Below are 24,849 nucleotides of genomic sequence, written 5' to 3' on the forward strand. Positions count from 1 at the left end.
CCCGGGTCCTCATGATAGAGAGCCCTGTGCCTTCCTTTGAAGCCATTCATCTGAGGTCCATGAAATGCTGTGGTAACCTCTGAGATGAAAGAGGTTTAGAAGTGCAAATGACTGTCAATGTGAATATTAATAGCTACGTTATTAACAATTGAAGTCTCTGCCAGACACTTGACTCTTGATTAAATGGAGTGGAGGAGCTCAAGTCAAGCCAGAGACTTCTCAGCTCTAAGCCAACGGATCTCCTAGAGAACCGGTCCCAGAGGGACCATAGAACCTTCTTAGTGTCTGCTAGAGAAGTCCGAATAAGAGTGGTGGGTGTGGACCAAGGACAGCAATGTGGTCCTTCCCTGAACCTGCCTGCTCCATCAATGTGAGGTCCCTCGGCCAGTCTCAGCTTGGCCCCCTGCTCCTTCCTAGAGCCCAGAACAGTGTCTGGCCTGCGTGAAGCACTCAATTGAAGCCTCTGAAGGCAGAAAAGAACAAATGAATACATGAGAAGAGGAAGAGGGATCTGCAGTTGAAAGCCAGAAGTACAAACAGGGAAACAAAAATTCCCAAAGCTTGCCTGGGCTCTGTCTGCTCCGCAAAGAATAAAGTCTAGAACTTGATTTTTTGGGTAAAACCACCAATCAGAATTGTTCCACAAGCCACGAATTCACCTAAAATACTTTAAAAAAAAAAAAAAAAAAACACTGCCATGATTGCTGTCCCTACACATTTTTAAGACCTAAAAATAAAAGAACACCAGCTGCCCTGCTAAACAAGCATCTGTCTATGACCGAGCCCCAGTAACTTCAGAACTCAATGCACTACACATTATGCTCTGCTTCTTCAGCCATGAATGCACTTTTCAGCATTAGAAATTATCCCTTTCACATTTTTAAACGCTGTGGCTTCTGCCTGACTAATGCCATCTTTAATTATACATAATCGAGTATTTCACTGTGATCTAATGGGGTCTATTACTCATCAAAATGGCACCAGTCAGCAGTAATATTCCCCAGAGCCAATTACTCAACCCTTCTTTCATTCTTCCCAAGTATCAGCCCACACGTGCAAAAATTTGTACACAGTTTGAGCTACAGCATCTTACCAATTTGTCCATAAAGGAAAAAAAAGAACGCCTTTAAGAAGCCCTCCCTATGATGGCTGGCTCACAAGCTCTGCCACAGTGACAGGAAGAACCACGGATGGCGCTCTGGCCTGGGCTGGCTGCTGCACACCGTCCCGGTGGATCCCCTCCCATGGTCTGCTCATGTGGCATGATCAGGGCCCATCTCACAAGAGGAAACAGATATTGCAGAAGGTACCCAATTTGCCTAAGTCCTAGGGCAGGCAGGTGGGAGAAGCAGGTTTCCACTGTCGGTGAGAACACACTGCATACCGGTTGCATGAGACCAAAAGACCACATAAAGGGGGCTGTCTAGGACCCAGCTGGCAGCCCAGCCAGATGGGCCCTTCCCTGAACTTGAATTCCACAGTCACCATGCAGCAAACCACCCGACTGACCTTGTCCATGATACAATGGATTTTGAGGCGCCCACAGATCTTGAGCAAACCTGTGAAGATCAGACTAGAAATGAGCTAGTCCCCAAAACTCTTCATTCAAAGAGATGAACAGCCAATCAATTAATAATTACAAATGCAGAGTTCATAAAAGGTCTAACTGTATATATTATATATGGAAATACATATGCATACTCATCTGCATGAGTTATTGAATGAAAGATGAAAGGGCTAGGCTCCAATTCGGGACATTTTAGCTAAAGCAACTGCTTGTTAACTTCTTAATACTTACAAGAGAAATTAAAATTACAAAACCAAAGTGCCCTAAGACCCAGAAGCAGGAAAATATACTAGAAAGGTCACTTGATGGGCAATTGACAAATAAATCATTTTCAAGAGAACTGGGAATCAATAATGCACTATGAGACCTTGATATGCCCCTCTTGAATAATTGACTAGGCCTCTTTTTGGACCATTTACAGTACTATGTTTAGCATTCCATTTAGCACTAATTCCCTCAAGTGTGGGCTTCTTATCAGCTCTGTTGACCAAGCGGTAGATGGAAAATAATAAATACGCACAAATACGATGTTTCTCTAACATACAAACAGCACACTGAAGCTGCAACTCGACAACTACCTTTCCTCTGGCCCCAGCAACAGCAAGGTGCTTGTCAGCGCAGAGACAGTCTCGTCCACAAAAGCATTTGAGGTTCCCCGATGTGCCTCTGATAGGGAGAGAGGAGCACCACCTGCCCCCACCCCCGTATTTACGTCTGTCTTTTGAGCAAACCTCTCAGTAGCAGTGGACAGCTGTAATTCCAAGAAAGACCAGGCATCCTGGTCTTTTCTCCCAGGCACCTTGAGGAAGTGCCAGTCAACACCTCTGTATTTTGGACAAAAAGAAACCCATTCTCTGACTCACTCCAGGGTCACCAAGAGGGGGAAAACGAATACACACGAGACAGGGAAGAAGAGAACTTGTTTGGACAGTTGTTGGGGAGGGGAGAGCCTCTGCTTAGGAGAAAGCCTGAGAGGTCATCAGGTTGGGAGATGAGCCCCAGGGAAGGCCCCAGGAGGAAAGATGGGAACAGTTACTGCCAGAAGTGTTTTCTATCAGGAATCTTGAGGATTTCATAGGATATGGGGTGGGGGGGGGGGTGTCGGGGAGGGAAAAAAGAAGAGAAGAGGGGAAGAGAGGGAGGGGAGGGGAGTGGAGGGTAAGGAAGGGGAGGGCGGAGGAAAAACAGAAGGAAAGGGGACACTAAAGAAAGGAGAGAGACACAATTTTTCGAAGGAAGGATTGTAAAAAAGATACTCAGATGTAGACTCTATGGGGCCCCCCATCCAGGTCCTTTCTCAGGGTCCCAGCCTGACTTTGGGGACCAAAGCAGCCTCAAGCAGAGGGAGATGGTCAGTTGGCCACCCACGGTGCAGACCCAAGGTGGAGGAAGGACTGGGCCTGAAGGTGGCGGTGGGGAAAGTGTGCCTTCAGAGGTAGGCTTCTCGGCTCCTAAACAGAAACAAGAAAGTGCTAGGAAGTGTCCATCCTCCTGCCATTGGGCGTTCACGGGACCCATGAGCTTCTCCACCACACTGGAGGCCTCTTGGCATGGAATTAATGCAAGAAGACTCCACAGACTCCACAGAAACGGGCCAGCAATACAGAGGAGGGATTAGTCACTACTATTGTTTTGCACTTGAGGCCCTGGCCACCTTTGGCAATTTGTCCCAGTGACATTTCAGTGACCTTTACTGATGCCCTTTGCCTGGCCCTTAATCTGGCTGTAAGAGCAGCCAGCACTAAGTGACCAACAAGTGTGAGCTCCAATAATAATGGCCATTATTATTGTACCATGCATTCTAATATGTATTCTAATGAAAATTTAAGACTCAAGAACAGTAATGGTGGTGACACCTCACCTTTACCAAAGCTAACGGTTCAGCTGGTACTTCTCTTGGCGCTTTTCCTGCATGGACTCCCTCAGCCCACACAGACAAGGACACTGCAGCCTGGAGGTCACACTGCCAAGGCCCTTGACTTGCTCAGGCGTACACAGCAAACATGTGTGGGGAGGGGGACGTGAACCCAGGCATTCGCGCTCCAGGGCTCCACGCACACCCACAGCCCTACGCAGCCTCCCCAGCTCTGCTGCTCCGTCCTGCCTTTCAGCCTAGTGATGTGGAAGCATTGCCACTGGCCACTATGCTCCTGAGCCCATGCCAATCAACAAACCAATATTGCTCTTGGGTTCCCGCCCTTTCACAGATGGGGAGGCTCAATGGATGGTGTGGTCCTGACCTGTGAGAACACCCAAGACCTGTAAAACAACCAGAAGACGAATTCTAGAACAGTGCTCCAAGAAGTCCATGAGAATCTAGAAACGCATGGCGAGAGCAGTGCCAAGGGTCACTCGACCATGCGTGGAGCAGTGAGGCCCCCAGGACAGCCTAGGGGTAGAGGATGTGTGAGGAAGCAGCCGCTTTCATGAGGGCTTCTCTGCAGCCTCCCACAGATGAGAAAGGAGGCGGCAGTCCCTCACGGACAGACAGACCAGTGGTGAAGGCGACCGGTCTTCCATAAGCAAACAGCCAACAGCAGGAATGCACGCACAGTGCAGGAATAAGAGAGGGGCAGGGCTCCCAGGGTCACGGGGAGCAGGGCCGTGGGACCTCGAGCCTGGCATGAAGTCAGGCCAAAAGGGGGCTGAGTGGGCTTGTAACCACCAAACAGCATTTTAAGACAATCACCAGGGCCATGGGCACAGATGGACCAGGGAGACCGTGGTCAGGAAGCACCCAGCCAGGACACGGCTCTGTCTCAGAAGCAGCAGAAAGGCAGGAGTGAACCGCCCTTTTCAAGAGAAAGAAAGAAATGACCAAACCTGGAGACACAGACAGAGCCAGTGAGGGAAGAAGACTCAAAGATGACTCTAGGTCCTATAAGAGGGCCCTTAATATTCTGCTTATGAGCTTCTCCAAAGGGCCCTTCCTGACACGGAGCCCTGAGTTTCTTATGCTACATCTGTTAGAGCCCAGGGGCCGGGTGTGAGCCTGCTGCCCTGAGATTGGCACTGAACATGCTCACCTCACAGTGTGCACTGTCCACACTGCCCCAGCACCCCAGCTCTGGGAACAAAGCTTGCTGAGCGAGGCCTACTCCCACCATGCCTTCTGCCCCCTGCCCATCTCTTGGTTCTCAACCCCGGGTCAGTGCTCTGCTGTGGCTCAGGCTCCAGCCTGGTGCCTGACTGATGCAGACAGGTGTGAGGCGGCTCCGTGCCAGGCATGCTTCACTGGCTGCAGGTGGGCCTGGGAGGGGCCCAACCTGGACCCAGTGCAGTGGCACAAGGATTTGGGGAACGCATGTCACACTTCTTGCCCCACTGATAGTTTCAGCCCAAAATAAATCCCAAAGGCTGGGTTTGCTATTTAGGTTTAAAAATCAAACAAAGCAGCCGGGCGCAGTGGTTCACGCCTGTAATCCTAGCACTTTGGGAGGCCAAGGCGGGTGGATCACGAAGTCAGGAGATCGAGACCATCCTGGATAACACGGTGAAACCCCATTTTTACTAAAAATACAAAAAATTAGCCAGGCGAGGTGGCGGGCGCCTGTAGTCCCAGCTACTTGGGAGGCTGAGGCAGGAGAATGGCATGAACCCGGGAGGCAGAGCTTGCAGGGAGCCAAGATCGTGCCACTGCACTCCAGCCTGGGCGACAGAGTGAGACTCCATCTCAAAAAAAAAGTAGAAATCAAACAAAGCAATTTTCCCAATGCTGCTTGTAAGCGTAAAATTGCCCTGTTCCTCATATTCACCTCGTTCAACCTCTCCCCTCATACAAACCCTTAGCACATCCATAGCTGGGCTCCAGCTTTCAGACACGCAGGAAACCAGGGCTGAAAGGACAAACCTGGAGACGCCGTGGCGAAAGCTAGGTCTGCTTGTTCTATTACTCGAGGCAGTTTTATGTATTTTTTTAAATACCTTTCATTATCATGTAAAATTTGTATTTCCCTAGCTTTACTGAGGTATAATAGACAAATAATGGTATATATTTAAGGTATACAAATGATAATTTGATATACGTATACATTCCAGTTAACGTATCTATCACCTCACATAGTTGCCTTTGTGGTGTCCTGAAAATACTTAAAATCTACTAGCAAATTTCAAGTATATAATCGAGTATTGTTAACCATGGTCACCATGCTGCACAGTAGAACTCCAGAATTCATTCATCTTATAACTGAAAGTGTTACCCTATTTTTTTTTATTTTTATTTTTTTTGAGACAGAGTCTCGCTTTGTCGCCCAGGCTGGAGTGCAGTGGCGCAATCTCAGCTCACTGCAAGCTCCGCCTCCCAGGTTCACGCCATTCTCCTGCCTCATCCTCCCGAGTAGCTAGGACTACAGGCACCTGCCACCATGCCCGGCCAATTTTTGTAGTTTTTTGTTTTGTTTTGTTTTGTTTTCAGTAGAGACAGGGTTTCACCACGTTAGCCAGGATGGTCTCGATCTCCCAACCTCGTGATCTGCCCGCCTCAGCCTCCCAAAGTGCTGGGATTGCAAGTGTGAGCCACCATGCCTGGCCCAAAAGTGTTACCCTTTGACCAGTATCTCCTCTTCCTACACCTCCAACGCCTCATAACCACCTTTCTACTCTCTGCTTCTATGAATTCAATGTTTTTAGATTCCAGATATGAATGAGATCACACAGTATTTGCCTTTCTGTGTCTGTGGCTTGTTTCACTTCGCATAATATCCTCTAGGCTCATCCACGTTGTCACAAATGGGAAGAGTTCCTTCTTTTTTAAGATTGAATAATATTCCATTATTTGTGTATATACGTGTGTGTGTGTGTGTGTGTGTGTGTATACAGCACAGGCTGCTTTTTTTTTTTTTTTTTTTTTTTTTGAGACAGGGTGTCATTCTGTTGCCTAGGCTGGAGTGCAGTGGTGCGGTCATGGCTCACTGCAGTCTCAACCTCCTGGGCTTGAGAAATCCTCCCACCTCAGCCTCTTAAGTATTTAGGACTACAGGCATGTGCACCACCATGCCCAGCTAATTCTTTTTTATTCTTTGTAGAGACGGGGACTTGCTATGTTGCCCAGGCTGGTCTCGAGCTCAATTTCCTTTTTTTTTTTTTTTTTTTTAAGACAGAGTCTCGCTCTGCCACCCAGGCTGGAGTGCAGTGACACAATCTCGGCTCACTGCAAGTTCCGCCTCCCGGGTTCACGCCATTCTCCTGCCTCAACCTCCTGAGTAGCTGGGACTACAGGCACCTGCCACCATGCCTGGCTAATTTTTTACATTTTTTTTTAGTAGAGATGGGGTTTCACCTTGTTAGCCAGGATGGTCTCGATCTCCTGACCTCGTGATCCACAAGCCTCGGCCTCCCAAAGTGCTGGGATTACAGGCGTGAGCCACCGCTCCCGGCCTGCAATTTCTTTATCCATTCATCTGTTGATGGACATCTGGGATGCTTTCAGATCCTGGCTCTGTGAATAATGCTGCAATGAACGTGAGAGTGCACATCTCATGCTGAGGTTCTGATTTCGCTTCAGCTCAAGGCAGTTTTTATCCAAACTACTGTCCTCCAAGCCTCACTTTCACAAGACTAGCTTAATGAGTCCCTTCAAATTGACTCATTTTTTCATTTAAATTTGTTTCCAAATGAAATTCCACGCAACTACCACAGTTTTTCTATATGCACCACTTGACATAAATAGAAAGGACTATTAAACAGAAACTTTAATATAAAACATGTTTCCCAGGTTCCTCCTGAGGTCACCTTGTGGCCACCATGGCAGGTCCCCCACACTGGGTTCCCTGGGCTCAGGGCCACCACCAGGAATGCCAGCACCCCAGGGGCGCTTTCCCTTTCCTCATCTCTAGTGTCAAATCACACTCCAGCAGCCAGGACGCCAGCCCCAAGCCCCCGGCACTCCATTACCACCCGCATGCTGTATCTGTCAGCAGGACAATTGTCACCTTGAAAGTCGACATCCTTGACAATTCCTCAACCTGGCAGAAATTTCCCACTTAAGTTTATAGAGTGAAAGCGTCCCGCAATGACAGTCACCTTTCCCCACATTTGCTGACGAGCCTATAGCAGTTCCGTCACTCAACAACAATCCTCCATGCCTTGGCAGGTGAAACCAGAGGACACCAACGATCAGAAAATAAACCCTGGCCCGACAGCCCATGCTCCGCTCAGCCGACCTCACAGATGACTCCAGGATGGAGGGCTCCGAGGTGCAGCCCAGCAGAGGTGTTCGGCCCCCAGAGAACCGAGAGAAGCTTCTGGTGACAAGACTAGAATCCTCCTCCCTCAGCCACTGGGAAGAGCAGAGTGCCCCGCTGTCCCTGGGGAGCCCGAGAGGCAGCCCCTCCCTCACTCTCAGCCACTGTGCCTGCAAGTTGGGTGTCTGTGTGGGTGCTGGGGGCCAGGGAATGGGAAGAAGTCACGGGACATATTTTTGATTCCAAGTTTGTGGAGCTAACCCCATAGGGTGCTTTAGAGGTTCTATTAAAATCAGAGGAAGCACATTTTGGAGTAGAATATAACATGCACGGGAATTTTTAAGAAAAAATTAAGACCATAAACACCTATTCCTAAGAACACCAGTGGAAGGAATGTGGGTAGGGAGGTGGGGCAGCTGGCAAAGAACTGGGAGCGCACAGCTCGCCCAGTCACAAAGGCACGAGAGTCTGCCCAGGGGGACTGGACCGTGGGAAGCATTCCCTTGCTGCTTTCCAGGGGCTCAGGGACCCCCTCCCGGCAGGTGGCTTGGGGTGGGGCCCAGGGGACAAGCCAGGGGCTGTGGCAAAAATTCTAGGCACATACCTGAGACCCCCACCCCCCCAAGAGACTCAAGGACCCCAGAAGAGGACTGGGGAGGTTGGGAAATGATGGCCACACACCAGAGGAGGTTTCCTTGAGACTTCTGTGAGTATAGAAAGGGCCCTGCCGCCTGCGGAGCTTGCAGGGGGTGGCAGAAGTGGGCAGCTGACAGCAGACTGGGCACACCTGGGGGGGTCCCATGCATGAAAGGAGGCGAGGACCTGGCTTTGCTGAGCTGGACACGACCATCACCCTGACCTCCTTCTCCAACCAGTACCCCCTCCCGTTGATACTGTCAGGAGACTTGTTCCCCGGGGTCTAGAAAATGAGTATTTTGCTTTCTCCTGGGAGATGCTGGCTTTGGGTCCTAATTCTTCTGTCAAGACGCAGGCGTCATCGTTCTTCCTGGGACCTGCACCCTAAATTCACATCCTATTTCATGATAGAGAAAGATGCAGTGGGTTGGAGCTTCAGCCTAAACCTGTAAAGAACTGGTCAGCCTGGGGACTGGTGATCTCTGCAGCTGTGGGCTCAGCTCTGGGCTGGATCTGGTCACTGGGAAAGGCAGGCATGTGCCCAGGGACTGCAGAGGTCTCAAGCCCCTCCCATGAGCTTGGCATGGTGCCGAGGACAGCCTGTGATTGAGGATCTGAGCCCCACTCATCACTGAGCAAGTTGGAGGAAGAGGGACCCAGGCAGAGATGAGAGGCTGCCTCCGGAAAGCCAGCCGGTGGCAACAACAAAGGCTGACAGAGCAGTGGTTGCCAGGAATGCGCACAGTCCACAGAAGGGAAGAGTGAGGAAGAGTCACTGAAAACAGCCTGAAGAAATAAAAACAGAGACAGAAACTGCGCAGAAGGGAGACAAAAGAGAGGAATCCGCAGAAACCTGGGCTCTGGGGGTGTGGTTACATCTGTCCACCTGGATAAAGTTGACTAAAATGGGGTCACCAAGGGTGGATCCCAGCATAGCACTGATCCCTTCAATACAGCTGATATAAATGGCTCACACCAGCCAGAGACCACCCAACAGGGGTCTGGTTGTCAGGGTGCTTCAGGGATGTCCAGTTCACAGCAGCCCCAGACGGAAGGTGGGGGGTGATGAAAGCAAGGGCTTCTCAGCCCATGAAGATGTTTACGGCAACGATAGCACCGAGTGGAAAATCGATACCCCTGGGGCCAGACTGTGTAGGTGTTGATACTCAAAGATGGGGCATTTAGTTTGGGAACGCAGAGGAGATGTTACCTTTAACATCAATCACATTGCACAGACTGGCTATTAACCGCGTGTAGAGCACACAGGCCTTTTGCAGAAGGGGAAAAAAAATTCTATTTCCTATAAATTTAAAAAGCAAGAAATTGCTGAAGTCTGGGAAAAATAGAAAAAGAACATCAGTATGTAAAGGCATTGTAAGCAGATTTATGATTTGCAAAGAACCAGCGAAAGAGAGGGTCCATGGCTGGATGCAGCTGATCTCAGGAACAGAGAGAGAGAAGTCCAAACACGTGCGTCAACCACACGCAACCACACGCATCAATCGACCACATGCACCAACCACGTGCATCAATGCAGCCTTCAGAAAAGAAGCAACAGTGATGGTGCTGGAGGGGACGGTGGATAGAGGAAAAAGGGGCCTCCCAGGACTAAGCGGAAAGCCTTCTGCAGACCTGTCCTCTTCACCCCAGCCTTGTCATGTGAGTTATGTAGGCACAGTTTCAATATGTCATGAGTCACTACCTCTGATCAATAAACCATTCTGTTTCTTTAAAGCAGCTATATTTGAGACAAACAGCCTCCATCTGCCTAGGAACACAAATTTGAACAAATTAAGCCCCAGGGGCGCTGCCCTTCGGATGCAGACCCCTGTCCACACAACTCCAGATGTCAAACTGCCAAGCAATGGACACAATGGTCTTTGGCAAACAGGTGATTGAAAAGCTCAAAAACTGCAAGTTTTAAACTCCATTGTTCAATGGGCTGCTGACCCACAGCAGGCACCCTTCTGCACTGTGAGGCCCAACCACAGAATCTGACATACGTCACCTCATTTGGTATGCTGGGGACGACGACTTTAAATCCAGGAAAACTCCTACTGTGCACAAGTCAGAGCTTAGTTTGTCAAACCGAGACAGCAGACACACTCCCAATTCCATAAAGATCACATTTTTAAAATTAATTTTTAAAACCCAGATTTCTAGCATTGGAAGTCTCCCCCCTGCTGTAGTCCACAACACAAATTCAGCCACAGAAGGCACAAGAGGGCTGCTGCTCAGGATACAAGAGTATTATCTTTCTATTAGGAGTGTGACTGTGTGAGAGCATTCACCTTTCACACTGCACATGTTTAGACTACAAACTTGGTCCGGACAATGACTGTTAGTGACAAAATTAACCCATCGGCTTCATGTACTTAATTAAAAAAAAGGTTAGTCTCATTGGCTATCTTTGTTGAGGTTACATTAATTTAGCACCATCTACATTCTTGATGCTCTGCACGCATTATCTCATGCAAACACATCTGGTTTTAATTACCTTTGGCTGTGCTTGGGAAGAGAAAATAGGATGCAATTTTTAAGTTATGCAGATTTGGGATATGATTATAAAGAGTTAAGGAATTCAGTGGCTTATCCATAAAAAAGTAAATACGTGGATACATTTTGATAAATAAAATAAGCTGCATAATTAAATCCACAAACACCACCCATGACTCCACGTCCCCTGCCATCACCAGGCTGTACCCCTTGCCTTCACGTCTCTTATTACCACATGTCAAGAGATACCTATTGGCTATTTGTTTACAGTATCCTCTGAATGGTCAGTTGCAGAAAGGCTGGATCACTTCTGGTTTTGTGACCAATGTATATCCCAGTGCCTAACACAGTGTTTGCAACAGGGTGGATGGTCAGTACATATGTGTGGACTGAATTAATTCCTAACATCACTCATTATGGGCCAGACTTCAAGAGCAGCACTCACAGAGGGCCATGGTGACAGCTCCACAGCCCCAGCACCTGGGCCACCATTCATTCTGTGTGTTCCCTACAGCTGCAGCCTTCTGGAAGAGTGTGCAGACCCAGAGGAAGAGTGACCCACTTCCCCGCTGCAGATGAAGGGGAAGACTAGAATGAACCACCAGCAGCGGGCTGCCCAGGGGCTGCCCTGACCCCTCTCTGAAAGACCCAGTTCAATACAATACATGAAGTCCAGAATATTACTCAAAATTTGCTTGCCACCTCGCCAGCAAATGCGGCACCAAGCTAATTTTTAAAACAGCCTCGAAGTCCCAGCAACAGCAGCAACTGTCCATTCTTTCACAGTTAAACTCCCAAGCCTTTTTTTCTCACAGCAAAACTGAAGCCCCATTACTTTCTCCCTACATATTTTTTAGAAATTTCTATCTGAGAGGCTGGCCACAGTGGCTCATACCTGTAATCCCAGCACTCTGGGAGGCCAAGGTGGGCGGATCACAAGGTCAGGAGTTCGAGACCAGCCTGGCCAATATGGTGAAACCCTGTCTCTACTAAAAACATAAAAAAATTAGCCGGGCATTAGCCGGGCGTGGTGGCACTTGCCTGTAGTCCCAGCCACTTGGGAGGCTGAGGCAGAAAAATCGCTTGAACCCGGGAGGCAGAGGTAGCAGTGAGCCAAGATCGTGCCACTGCACTCCAGCTAGGGTAACAGAGCGAGACTCCATCTCAAAAAAAAAGAAAAGAAATTTCTATCTGAGAAATAAACGTACGTGTCTGCCATTGCATTTATGGGCAAAGGCACTCCACACAGGCAAGACGTCCAGAAGACGGCCTGGCCCGAGATTCAGCTGGCCCAGCCCCAGCAGTACTTTCCTCAACCCACATGGGTGAGCACTCCAAGTGTTCAGTAATCATCTGAAGGATTCCTTGACCCTTCAAATCAAACAGCAACACTGGCAGGCAAAGCTTGGAGGATTAACCGATTAGTCTTTGAACGCAAAAACAACGGCTGCTCAGGACGGGTGGTGTCTGATGAGATTAGTTAACCTGCAACTATTTACTGAAACGTGCCTAAGCCTCCCTCATCTTTCTTCTTTCTCTCCAGTATCTCTGGGTCCATCCTGAAGCAACAAACGGCATGCAGTCGCCCATGAATGTGTCTTAGATCCTAAATGATAAATCCAAATAATTCTCACCTAAGGTGGTGTGCTTTGATGGCCAACAAAAATCAAAAGAAGCTTCAGAAAACGTGCTGGACACTCCTGACCTTCATCGTTCTAGTCACAGCAGCAAGTTCTCTTGTTTCCTGAGCATGTGGCACTTCCAGAGCATCTGCTCAAGAGCCAGCAACCGGGAGACACCTCTGAAAGGTGCTGCCCGCAACACCAAGCTGCTCTCAGAAAGCCTCCAGCTGTGGGATGGACCCACCTCACCATCGTCACTCCCCACCACAAAGTCAGCAAGATTCAGAAAGCGGAAGTGCAAAGTCCTCCTTTGGCAAATCTAGACTATGGAAGAAGAAACGAAAAGAGGTGAGAATCCACTGCAAACTCACAAAGCCCCAAATCGCACCGATGCCACTTTCCTCATTAGAAATTCCTGTCAGATAAACAGAGAATACAAAGATATAGACACATGTTTTCCTCTGCAGCATATCACCTAACTAAATGGGAAAAAAAATACATTTCGTTATAGAGACCAATGCAACTGCTGTCCCTGGAGCCCCCAGTGCCCACTGTGGTGCCTGGTACACAGCAGGTACTTAAATATGTGTGCAGTGAAGCCAGAGAGAAAAGCATCAGCGTCCCATTCCTTGAACCAGGGTAAACACAGTTCCCTGCGAACTCCCCGATTCTCTGGTGAGGTCTTGCTCTCAGTGAGCCCGGCCCCAGCACATTTACAGGTGCTCGGTGCAAGCAGGCTTCTAAATTCTCTCACGCCTCCTCCTGACCCGAATTCCTGTGGTCAATCCTAATTCATTTAAACTCACATAAATTCATGTGAGCCTTATGCACACATTCCATTAAGTGGAAATGCAAATACCATCCTATCTTCATGTTTGTTATCAGTTAAAAAATGTAAACACGTGCTACCCAAGAGAGCGGTGACTCTTCTCAGGCCTCCTTCAGGTCTCCCAAAGGACAGCTGCAGCTCTAAATGCCCTCCAAGGATGTGCAGAGCCATCAAGGGCCAGAGGAGCCTAAAGAAGGCAGAATCCAAATCGTGCTGCAACTTTATACACTTTTTCATCCCAATTTCACTCAATGGGAAAAGTGAGGCCCACATTACAGGGTGCCTGCATGATCTGTAAACCATTCACTGTTGCCAATACCTTTAGCTTGACACCCTGTTCTTTCAAAGTTAATTAAAATTCCCATAGGATACCCATCAAGCATGCATTTCACATTCATCAAATCTGAAGATCTCCCAAGCAAGGCAAATCTGATAAAAATTGACCTTGGCCTCTTCAACTGGTGCTATCAAGAGCATTTTCCTCAGCAAATGCTTGCTGATGTGTGTTTTTTTTTAATGCACCTCAAGAAAGATCATGTTAACTGTAAAAGATAGAGATTAAATACAGATTGAACTGAAATGCACACTAGAAACAATTGCGAAACTGAGCCCCGAATTTGTCATGCTCCAGCAAGCAGGCAGGCTCTCAAAAGCCAGGAGGAAGAAACAATTGGATAGAATTCTGCTCAGCTCAATCACAGCAAGCAGCCTGATTCTAGGCAGCTGTAGACAAGCTATTGTGTCCTGCGGATGACAGAGGTGGGCTCGTTTTCAGGACAGCCTGCCAACAGGCTGGATCAGCAACTGAGCAGGATTATTTTCCCCTGCTGTTTTTTTTAAAGCAGATTATGGCTTAGACATTTCTTCCCTTTTAATGAAGTTTGTAAGAATCAGAAACACTGCCTCTGATAATAAAGATAAACTTGGAGCAAATTAAAAAAGGAAACCAACAGATTCAAGCAACTACTCAGCATAGATGCCCAGTAATGCTTGACAATCCAGTTTGCACAACATGGGCTGACTGAATCTAGAGGCAAAGCGTGGTATCAGACTCACAACACACACACACACACACACACACACCCATGCACATCCACACATATACACACACACATCCTTAGAATACTAAATACCACAAATCCACCAGCAGCCAGGCAGGCACTCTGAGGTGTGCCTCACGCTTGATAAGAGACTTTAAGATTGTCGTATTAGGAATAGGCACTGAAACGACAGCCAATCATGTGTGCCAGGCACTGTATGTACGTCATCCTATTTATCCAAAGAAGCAGATAGGGCCAGGCGCAGTGGCTCCCACCTGTAATCCCAGCACTTTGGGAGGCCCAGGCAGGCGGATCACGAGGTCAGGAGATAGAGACCATCCTGGCTAACACGGTGAAACCCCGTCTCTACTAAAAATACAAAATATTTAGCCGAGTGTGGTGGCGCATGCCTGTAGTCCCAGCTACTTGGGAGGCTGAGGCAGGAGAATGGCGTGAACCCGGGAGGCGGAGCTTGCAGTGAGCCAAGATCGCGCCACTGCACTCCAGCCTGGGCCACAGAGCAAGACTCCATCTCAAAAAAAAAAAAAAAAAATACGAAGCAGACAGTATTCCTAATTCACTGATAAGAAGTCTCAGGAAAGCTAGCCCAGGGCACATAGTGAGAAAGTGTGGAAGCCAGGATTAAAACCACCTTCAGTGGGATTCCCACCAGTCCTTCCCCTCCTTCCACGTGTCCTGGGGGAGGTGGCAGGACATTGCCTCAAGAGAAAAGGTAGTCCTGTGTGCAGGCTTCAGATACCAGCCTGGAAGGCAACATTGTCCCCAAGAGTGTGATAGGAAACATGGGGTTGGGGCTGGGTACCATTTGCTCACCGACTGGGAGACCAAGTACAAGGGGAAGAAACCCTACTGTCTCCACTACTGGGTGTTGTCATGGGACTGTGACACCTGAAGCCACGGCCTCTCTTTGAGACCTACAGGGTAGGGATGAAAGTGAAGCCAACACAAGAGCAGAGCAGAAGGACACACCAAGTATGGATCAGTGGGGAGAGGGCAGAGCTGCTGCGTTAGCCAGCTCGGCCACTCAGGCTAATGTCCTGTTCATGTCACTTACATATTAATAGAGCTGCCTGGCACCTGTGGCCAAAGCCACAACAGATTTGATGCTGTTTCCTGTGGGCCACGCCGCTCTGCACACTCTGTGGGTTTACAAGACAGCAGCCTTGCACAGAAGAGCATCTGCAGCCCTGAGGCGTGGTGAATGGAAGGGGTGGCCACTGCTTATGTTTAGAATCTTGCCACTAACAAGCTGAGCCTGTGGTAGAGTAAGAGGACTCCTCTAACCAAGGCCAAAGTTAATCTTCCAAGAAACACCCCTATTAACTGCGTGCCGCTCAGCAATGAAATTCTGGAGCCTTAATTTCCCTACCTATATAACTAGCAACCTCACCAAGTTGTAGTAAGGGCCAGATAAGCCACACTTCAACACCGCTCAACCCTTAGCCCACAGCAGAGGCTTCATCCACGCCTGGTCCCAGTGGGTGCTCAATGAATAATAATTTAGATTATCCACTCGCTGGCTACAAACTGCTGTTTCCACGCTCAGGCGCCTTCTGAAAAGGACTTTGCTGTAACTCAGCTGTCATATCAACCACTTGTCTACTCTCTTGTGAGCTGTCTGGTTTTCTGTGAGGCCCCCCAAGTGCTGGTCTTTTCCTCTGGAGTCCTTATGACATCCAAGACCAAACCACGACAACACCCCAACCATCCAGCCAAACTGGACAGAAGGGCAGAGGAACGGAATCCTAACTCAATCACTTCCTAGCTCTCTGACTTGCCCAAATATCTCTCTGGGCCTCAAAATAATAATTAGACCAGCCACTTGGCAGGATTATTGTCAACTTTCCACAAGGTGATATAAGTCAAAGTGCCCAGCATGCAGCAGGTACTTAGTAAACGTTCAACACAAAATCTCGGGTACATAAGCAGTTCAACTGTTGAGAGCCAAAGAACATGGTAACTAGCTTCCAGATACCATAGACACCCTCTCTATCCTGGCCTCCACTAGCCGACCAGCTGGACTAATCAACTTTCTACGTCCTCTGTAACACAGCCAAAGTCACCCACACCCACCGGAGACTACAGCCTGGCAAGGCTGGGCCAGCCACTCCTGCCTGGGGAGGCCTGTGCTTATCAGGGATCTGTTGTCCTTATTCCCAACTATGCTAATGCAACTTGTACTTATAATGCTAAATATGCACCATAATTCAATAGTTTGTAACAGGGGAAGAAGTTTGAACGCAAAAAAAAAAAAGCCCCTTGGGAAATCAAGATGACCATGTAGGAAAGACTCAAACACTGATAAAATGGTCAAATCAGGTGTAAATGAGAACATCAAACATTATCAGGGAGGACCTATATAAAATCTAAAAGCTGCTCTACACAGAATCCTTTGAAAGTCTTAGTCTTCACTCTATTTGAAAGAAACAAATAGAAAATCATAAAAGGTGACTGTGGTTTCAGCTAAAAAGACAATCTGGAACTGAAAGAAAGGTCCTCAGCCCTGTACTCAAAAAATGGTGGAAGCATCACACATGTGTGTGCTTATAAAATATTTAACATATATAATTTTATGATTCTCCAACTTAAAATATTTTTTCCATTAAGTCCCAGTCACATTGTCAAAGAGACATGGAAGAGACTTTCAAACAGACCCAATGTGAACATATACCACTGTACCTCAAGATACAAAATGCAGATAAACTAATTAGGCTCTAATGCCTACCTTTGTATCATCAAAGGCACTGCTTAAGCTTTCTAGAGTTCTTTAATTTGTGACAATGTCCTTCCTTATAACCCTCACAGAATTCTGGAGTGACACTAGCCACTCCTGTAATCCCAGCACTTTGGGAGGCCAAGATGGGCGGATCACGAGGTCAGGAGATGAGACCATCCTGGCTAACACGGTGAAACCCCGTCTCTACTAAAAATACAAAAATTAGCCTGGCGCGGTGGCGGGCGCCTGTAGTCCCAGCTACTTGGGAGGCTGAGGCAGGAGAATGGCGTGAACCTGGGAGGCGGAGCTTGCAGTGAGTGGAGATCGCGCCACTGCACTCCAGCCTGGGTGACAGAGCGAGACTCCATCTCAAAAAAAAAAAAAAAAAAGAAAGCCCAAGCCAGTCTTGTTCACCTATAATAGTGCCTAGTACAGTCCAGGTGAACTGCAGAAGATGTTCTGTATAGGCTCAAATATAAGTCAAGGATTTTTTTTAAAAATTCAAAAAAAAAAAAGGAATTGTCTTATATTCCAGTCCTTATTAAATCACTTACATTAAAAAGCATGCTTTGAATTAGTCAATGTGGAACCACAAAACCCTTTTAGCAAGATTCTCACTGCACTGAAACAATTTGATTGATGCTAGCTTGGGATGTTAAAGGGATTTTCTTGCAAAATAGTGAAAACAAAACAATAAACAAACAAGTTGGCCTGAGAAATTTAGCATACATTAGCAACTGCAAGGGTTGGATAGTACCATTAAAACAGGACTGTTTAAAGGTCATTTTAAGGAGTAACAAAGAAGCAACACACATACAGTATTTGCCAACAGGCATATAAAAACACCAACAAGTCCCGATCTAAGGCTATGGGTACTCGTCACTGGGTATATGATTTCCGGGGCAGCAGCGTTAACTGACTCCAAAAACGTGCTTTATCTCAAACGGCTCAGGTGAAAGCACAGCTGAGAGGTTCTGCTAACCACGTCAGGGGACTCCAAGTACTCTGGCGATCACCAAAGCCAATGAAAAAGACGCAGGTAAAGAGTTCAGGAAAACAGTTTCGTGCCCTGCCAGTAAAAGCAAATAGAAACTAAAACTTTTTTGAAAATAATGTTGTCACAAGGTCTAACTGTAACAAAATTAATAAAATAAGCTACACAAATACTTACCTTCTTACCTAAAAAAGTATACATATCCTAATTGACATCTAAAAGAAGATGTGAGGAGCTTCTAATTGGGAAATGATGGGACTGTCATATTTATGGTTACCTATCATGGCACATTAGTTAAGTAAGTGTCCCCCTATTAAACAACATGCAACAACACCCAGCATTCAACTTTCCTGGGAGGAGTCAAGCAATTCCAATGGACAGTAAAGTATCTAAAGTCATTTTCAGCTGAAATCTTTGTCAACCAAATGTATAGGGTTGCTCAATGCCCGATACGGTATTACAATCCTTCCCACCCCTGAAGCATGTGCTGGACCTAATGCTATTATCCCAACATGGTAGTACAGTGCTAGTGTAGTGTGAATACAGCATGCAGGACTCCTGGTTATTAGTTAAATAAGTGCTCATCTATTAAACAACATCCAGAAACATCCCAAACACAAAAAGTCATGAACATGACTATGTACCCATAAGGAAAGTCAACCAAGGGTCTCAAAATATGGTAAGTAAAACATCAATTTCCTGCTACTACTAAATGTTACTACTAAAAAGTTCCAATCTTCAACCCCTTTGATAAGTTCTAAAAGGTACTACAAATGCCACAGAATTCCCAGAGTGGCATCAAAGCTTCAGCCTGTTACATTTCAGAGGTTACCTCCTAACCTCCTGGTCAAACACAAGTCCCCCAAGATAAACTAGGAGGACATCTGTAAAGAGATGGTCATCAGAATGTCCCAGCGTTTTACCAGAAGCAGGGCTCCAAATACCATATATCAGAACAGAAGAAGGTAATCCGCCTATTCAGCAAATAAAGATATTTAATTATAAATACCTTAGAACAAAAACAGCAACAAGGCCAGGAAGGAAGAGTTTGAAAATTTCTAACGCAAGCATTTAGCTAGATTTAATCACAATTAAAACCAAAGAAAAAAAATTCCCCTTCGGCAGGCAGCGCCCCCAGGTGACCCCCAGTGACTACCCCTGACTGTCGCCATTATTCCTGATCCATAGGAAAAAAAGCCCATTGCAGCAAAGAATGGCATTTAACTCAAGGTCAACATCCAAAAGTTTTTTGTTTTTTTTTTTTACCTTTTTTTTTATTATTATACTTTTAAGTTCTAGGATACACGTGCACAATGTGCAGGTTTGTTACATACGTAGACACGTGCCATGTTGGTGTGCTGTACCCATTAACTCGTCATTTACATTAGGCATATCTCCTAATGCTATCCCTCGCCCCGTCCTCTCCCCAGAATAGGCCCGGGTGGGTGATGTTCCCCTTCCTGTGTCCAAGTGATCTCATTGTCCAATTCCCACCTTAACCTTAGAGATTGGCAGTACTGCCTAAACCAGGTGCTAGAATTTTCCCAGCATTTCAGGATTACACATGGTGGAAGGACTAGGCATCACCAACTCCTTAAATAGTCAAAAGTAGAGGAATAAAGTTGTGTTTCTAAAGCAAATGATTATTCCAATAGACGACGTTTTGTTTTGTTTTGTTTTGTTCTTTTAACATTTAAGAGCTTTTCTCCTTTTAAACAAATTAACAAAACCCGGGTCCTTTTGTTCCCACTTAAATCAGCATCCCATGCCCTCTTCCCTGATGACAGTTCACAAGGTGGCAAGGGTGTGTAAAGACAAGCTGTAAGACGCTTTTAAAACCAAATCACTGAAGCCATCCAGAGAAGGTCCTTCGTCTAAACAGAAGCAGTGAAGGCCCTAAAATGCGGCTGTACCAAAAATAATAATAATAAAAATAAATAACCCCCGTGGGAATGCAACCCTGCCTGGGAGCCCAGGAGAAAACCTTGGCTTCTGGTCAGACACTGCCAAGTCCAAAAAGGGCTGGGTCAAAAGGCTCCTGGAGCCTCCAGATCAACTCCTTCTAGACTAGAAGGAGTTTGCGATCAGCGTTCTTCCAAACCCCAGTCCTACTCTGCCTTCTGCCCTCCCCTCCTTATCCAGACCGCAGGCAGGAGGCCCGCCGGCTTCCCAATGCAGCCATCAGAGCCCGGTCACAAACGTTAAGCTCTAACTTTTCTCCCGGCAGGCCCAGAGTGTGCAGAGGGAGTGCCTGGGGATCCAGAGGAAGAAGGTCCCCGTTTCTAGAGAGATGCAAGGGTGATGCTAAGTTGAAGACGCAGGGTAACAAGTCCGGCCAAGGAATCGGGGGTGAGCGGCGGGACAGGAAGGCGTGCCCACACCGCAGAGGACGGGACGCACGTGAACAAGCGACGAGGTGCCCTGGGACCGGATGCCGCCACCGAGCAAGGGAAGTTGGAGGAAGAGCAACAGCGGAGTGGGCCAACACCAGGCCACGCTTGGTCTCTTCCACACCTCATCATTGCCCCCACGCTGAAGCACCCACACACTCCCACGTGCCGTGGCCACTTCCGCGGAGACAGATACCCACCTTTGCCACCGGTGCGCTCCTGCTGGTCGCCAGCTCCCGCAGACTGCCGGTGGCGCTGCCCGCGGCTGCGGAGAGGAAAATCGGGGAACCCGGGGCGCTGCCTGTCGCGCCGCCCCCGCCGCCCGCGAGCGTGGGGGCCGCACTCTGGCCGGGGACGGGACGCGCGGGCGGGCTGCCGCCGGGGCTGGTGCCCGCGCGGGGCCGCTGACGGATGCCGTCCAGCAGGCGCACCAGCAAGATGTTGGCGGGGAGCTCGTCCACGCCGCAGCCCACCAGGATGCGGCACTCGGGGCAGCGCAGCTCGTGGCGCGAGCACACGATGCTCTCCAGGCAGCGGCGGCAAAAAGTGTGTTGGCATGGCAGCACCTTGGCCGTGGTGTCCAGGCGCTCCAGGCACACGGAGCACTCCAGCAAGTCCAGCAGCGACGACTCGTCCATGTCCTCGCCCGCCCCCGCGGCGGTGGCCGCCGCCCGCCGCCGCCGCCGCTCGCCTGGCCTGTCCTCGTCGCCCTCGCTCTGCGCAGCAGCGGCGGCCGCCTTGGATGCGCACAGCCAGGACGCTCCGAGCAGCATGGGGGAGGCGCCCGCAGCGGTCTCGCGCGGCTGCCTAGGTCCCAGGGCCGGCGGGGAGCCCGCCACCGGCAGCCGGCATCAGAACCGGGGAGCCGGGCTCCGCCGTGACTTTCTTCACCCCGGCTGGTGGCCCGAGGCTAGGGCTGTGGCGGTGTGAAGTGGCTCGCCGACCGGCCTGCGTGGCGGGGACCTGAGTTCCGCGCGCAGCGAGCTAACTCCCTGCCAGCCGAGCCCGCCCAGTCCTGCGCGCAGCGCCAGCGGCTGCCGGCTACACCTGTCCCGCCGCGCGTCCGCCCCGCGCGGGGACCGGGGGTGCTGCTGGGCCCGAAGCTCAATGGGTTCTGTGCTGTAAGCGGTGGCTCGCGCCTGGGAGACCAGCGGCAGGAAGTGCGGGCAGCGGCCGGCCAGGTCCCCGGGGAGGCCGGGGCGCGGCGTGCGCGCTCCCCCGCGCAGCTGGCGAGCCGCACCGCCCCCGCGGCACCTCCATGCGCCCCTGGCCTGCTCGCAAGTCGCTGTTCTCCAGAGGGTTTAGCCGGACCGTTCCTCTTCCTCGGCCGCGAGCACGTGCGCGGGGGTGCGCGCGGAGGTCACGGTCACTGCGGGGCGCAGGGAAGGAGGCGCCGCGCCTGCAGGACCTCCCTTCGCCTGGGCGCACGCCGCGCACGCAGGCGATTAGCCTCGTCCCCTAGGACATTGCCAGGGCTCTAGGGAACCCCTCCTGCGCAGGCTTGGCCCTGCCTCCTCCAGGCTTCCGAGTCTTTTTCGGCTTTTCGTGAGCCTCAGAGAGGGACGTTTCCTGCCAACGCTGCTGCGAAGGAAAGTTTGGGCGGCGTTATCCCGACTGCCTTCCTCGCCAGCGCTGGCGAGCAGCTTGGGGACACGGCCGACGCCCGGGCATCCTCCCCAACGACTCCCCGGAGCGCTCCCGGTGCTGACTCCTTTCCGAGCGGCGTGCAGAAGTGACAGCCCCGAAGCTTCGTTCGGGTGTAGGTGTGGGGATGTCCCTCAAGGCAGGAGGGGAAGGCGCTCCGGTTGAAGGGGGTACCCCGGGGCCCGCGCCGACTCCTCCCGGTGCAGCCTTGGCTCTCCGGAGTCACGGGTCGTAGGTTGGCGCCACTGCCCGCCGACCAGCACCCTGGCGCCAGGCGCCCGGCCTCGCGCCGCACCCTTGGCGGTGCTGTACGAGGGGCTCCACCGCCCGCTGTGGCGCAGTCTCGTGAACCCCGCTCCAATTTTTTCCTACGGAGGCGCAGAGGAGGGGAAATTCGCGCTCTCCTTCCCGACGCCCCGGCTTCTGGGAGCGTCAGAGCAACGGAAGTACGTACAGGAGAACCGAGAGCAGCAGGGAAGTTTGGCGGTGGGCTGGGGTCGGCGGCGAAGATTCCCTGCCGTGCGCTGCCCCCTCGTGGCCGCTTTGCGTTTCCGTCGGGAACGGCTGGGTTCCCGTCCGGGGCCCAGCACAAACCAGGACTGGCTGGACGCTCCACAGCGGGTTCAGCCACGGCTAACATCAGAAGAGTCGCGGAGGGCCCGCCTACCGGCCAGCCTGTCCTTGTGGTTTGTGAAGTTGTATGATCTTTCTGTTATTCGGGAAAAAAGTAGTATTTATTGAGGCTGAAAGGCCAAAAGTGTGCTATATATATTATTTAATCCTCTAAACAGCTCTGCGAGATAATTATTTTATTTATTTATATTTACTTACATAGCTTTAGACAGGATCTCGTTCTATCAGGCAGGCTAGAGCGCAGGGTGCGATCACGGCTCACTGCAGCCTCGAACTCTTGGGCTCAAGCCATCCTCTCACCTCAGCCTCCTGAATAGTTGAAACTACAGGTGCGCCACTACGCCTGGCTGAATTTTAAATTTAATTTTTTTTTTAATTTAAATTTTCAGAGTCTCCTTTTGTTGCCTAGGCTAGTCTCAAACTCCTGGGCTCAAGAGATCCTCCAACCTCGTCCTCACAAAGTGCTGGGAGTACAGGGGCCAGCCACCATGCCCAACCTATGATAATTATTTTAAACTCATTTTACAGATGAAGAAAGTGATATTCATACTTGTAAAGCCATTGGGGCTGAATTTTCATTTTTGTATCCCCAGAACTAACACATAAAGCTGACATGCCATTACAGTGTAAGCTCTCTGTAAGCTACAGATCGTTTCCACTATAATACCCTTAGTGCCTAGGGCAGTGCCTAGCATATAGTAGGTGCTCAACAAATACTTGGAGAATGAATGAAAGGACACCTCTCTCTCTCTCTCTCTCTCTCTCTCTCTCCACCTTCTCGTGATTTGAAGGCAGATCTTAGTATCTCAATTACACATACCCTGTGCTTATATCAGGATGCTAGTCCCGGAAACTTTGCTTCTGATAGCAGCAGGTGGCTTTCCTAACCCAGATGTCTCTCAGCAGTGTGGAGTTCCATCTGTATGATTTACATCAGCGCCAACAACAGGGTGAGATGGAAGGCATCCCAGAGCTGCCTGGCTTCCCTTGAGGGCTGAAGGAAAGGCACACACCTTGCAGTGCATGGAAACATATTCACATGAACCACCTTTCACGCTTACCCTTGCTCAGGAATAAGGGGAATTTTTGAGAGGACCCAGGATATTTGATCCAAGAGCAGATGGTAGACACAGCATCCAAGGGGGAGCATAAAGAGGGGACCCGTCAGGCACTGGGAGGGCTCACAGAGAGCAAGGACTGCCTGTAATGACATCCCCGGGTGATTTTGGTTGCAAGCAACAGAAACCAACTCTAGGTAGATTTTAAAGGAAGCAGAATATACACTAATAGTAAGAGGCATCTCATAGGATCCCAGGCTAAGAGCTGGGCCAGATTAACACAGATAGAGAGCCTGCATTGTGTGTTGCTGACCCTGTCTCTAGTTGATGACTCGACCCTTCACTTTCTTGCACCAGCTGCCTCTGCTTCCCAACCCACGTGACAAAAAACATGGTCAAAGCTCCATAAGCCTTTCTTCCAACCACATGAGCCACTCCTGGAAGTTCTAAAACTCTTATCACTAGCATGGACCAGTGGTCATTCTTTGGACCCGTGTGCCTTGGCCACAGGAGCAGGATCATCTGCAACCTGGCAGCACTCTCTGTAGTCACACAGGAGAAGCAAGAATTTCCAGAAGAATTGCTATGCTGGGCAGTCAGAACAACAGATGCCCGTGCCAGAAGCTCACCGCCACATCTCTGCCCTCAGTACATCTTTATCTTGCACAACCTAAGACAAGAGCAAGAGAGGGCTACTGAAGCCCACCTTTCCCAGCTTTCTTCTGCCTCCACTTTACCCCTTTTGCCCCTGCCATAACCAGCACCCACAGGACACACAGACTATGCACCCAGATGTCCACAGTGACTGGGCAGGGCATGAAATTAATGAAGCAGGGTGAACCCCAGGCAGTAGGGCCTGGTGGGGACTGCAGTGAGCTTCGTCTGCACCTTTCAGAGGAAGTAGCTGCTGCCCAGCTCCAGCCCTGGGGAAATGATGACCAAATGTTGCTAGATCTTCATACCTTTCAAGAGAAGTTGGAAGTGCTGCTTTTTGCATGACATCTCCTGATGTTCAACAGTT

General features: G+C 49.5%; 1 protein-coding gene and 1 pseudogene across 1 annotated transcript in view; one reads left to right on the forward strand and one right to left on the reverse strand.

Annotated features, from left to right (window-relative positions):
- LOC105471836 (SH3 domain containing ring finger 3) overlaps positions 1-21,693 on the reverse strand; it is a 373,482-nt gene extending 351,789 nt beyond the window's left edge. The window contains exon 1 of the mRNA XM_011724585.3: positions 20,694-21,693. Coding sequence (XP_011722887.2) covers positions 20,694-21,266 — 573 coding nt within the window. The 5' untranslated portion in view covers positions 21,267-21,693. The remainder of the gene's footprint in view (positions 1-20,693) is intronic.
- Positions 21,265-23,504, forward strand: LOC105472042 (uncharacterized; annotated as a pseudogene).
- Positions 23,505-24,849: the final 1,345 nt, after the last annotated feature.

The sequence above is a fragment of the Macaca nemestrina genome, chromosome 13 (genome assembly GCF_043159975.1).
Source record: "Macaca nemestrina isolate mMacNem1 chromosome 13, mMacNem.hap1, whole genome shotgun sequence".
In the NCBI taxonomy this organism is placed as follows: Eukaryota; Metazoa; Chordata; class Mammalia; order Primates; family Cercopithecidae; genus Macaca; species Macaca nemestrina.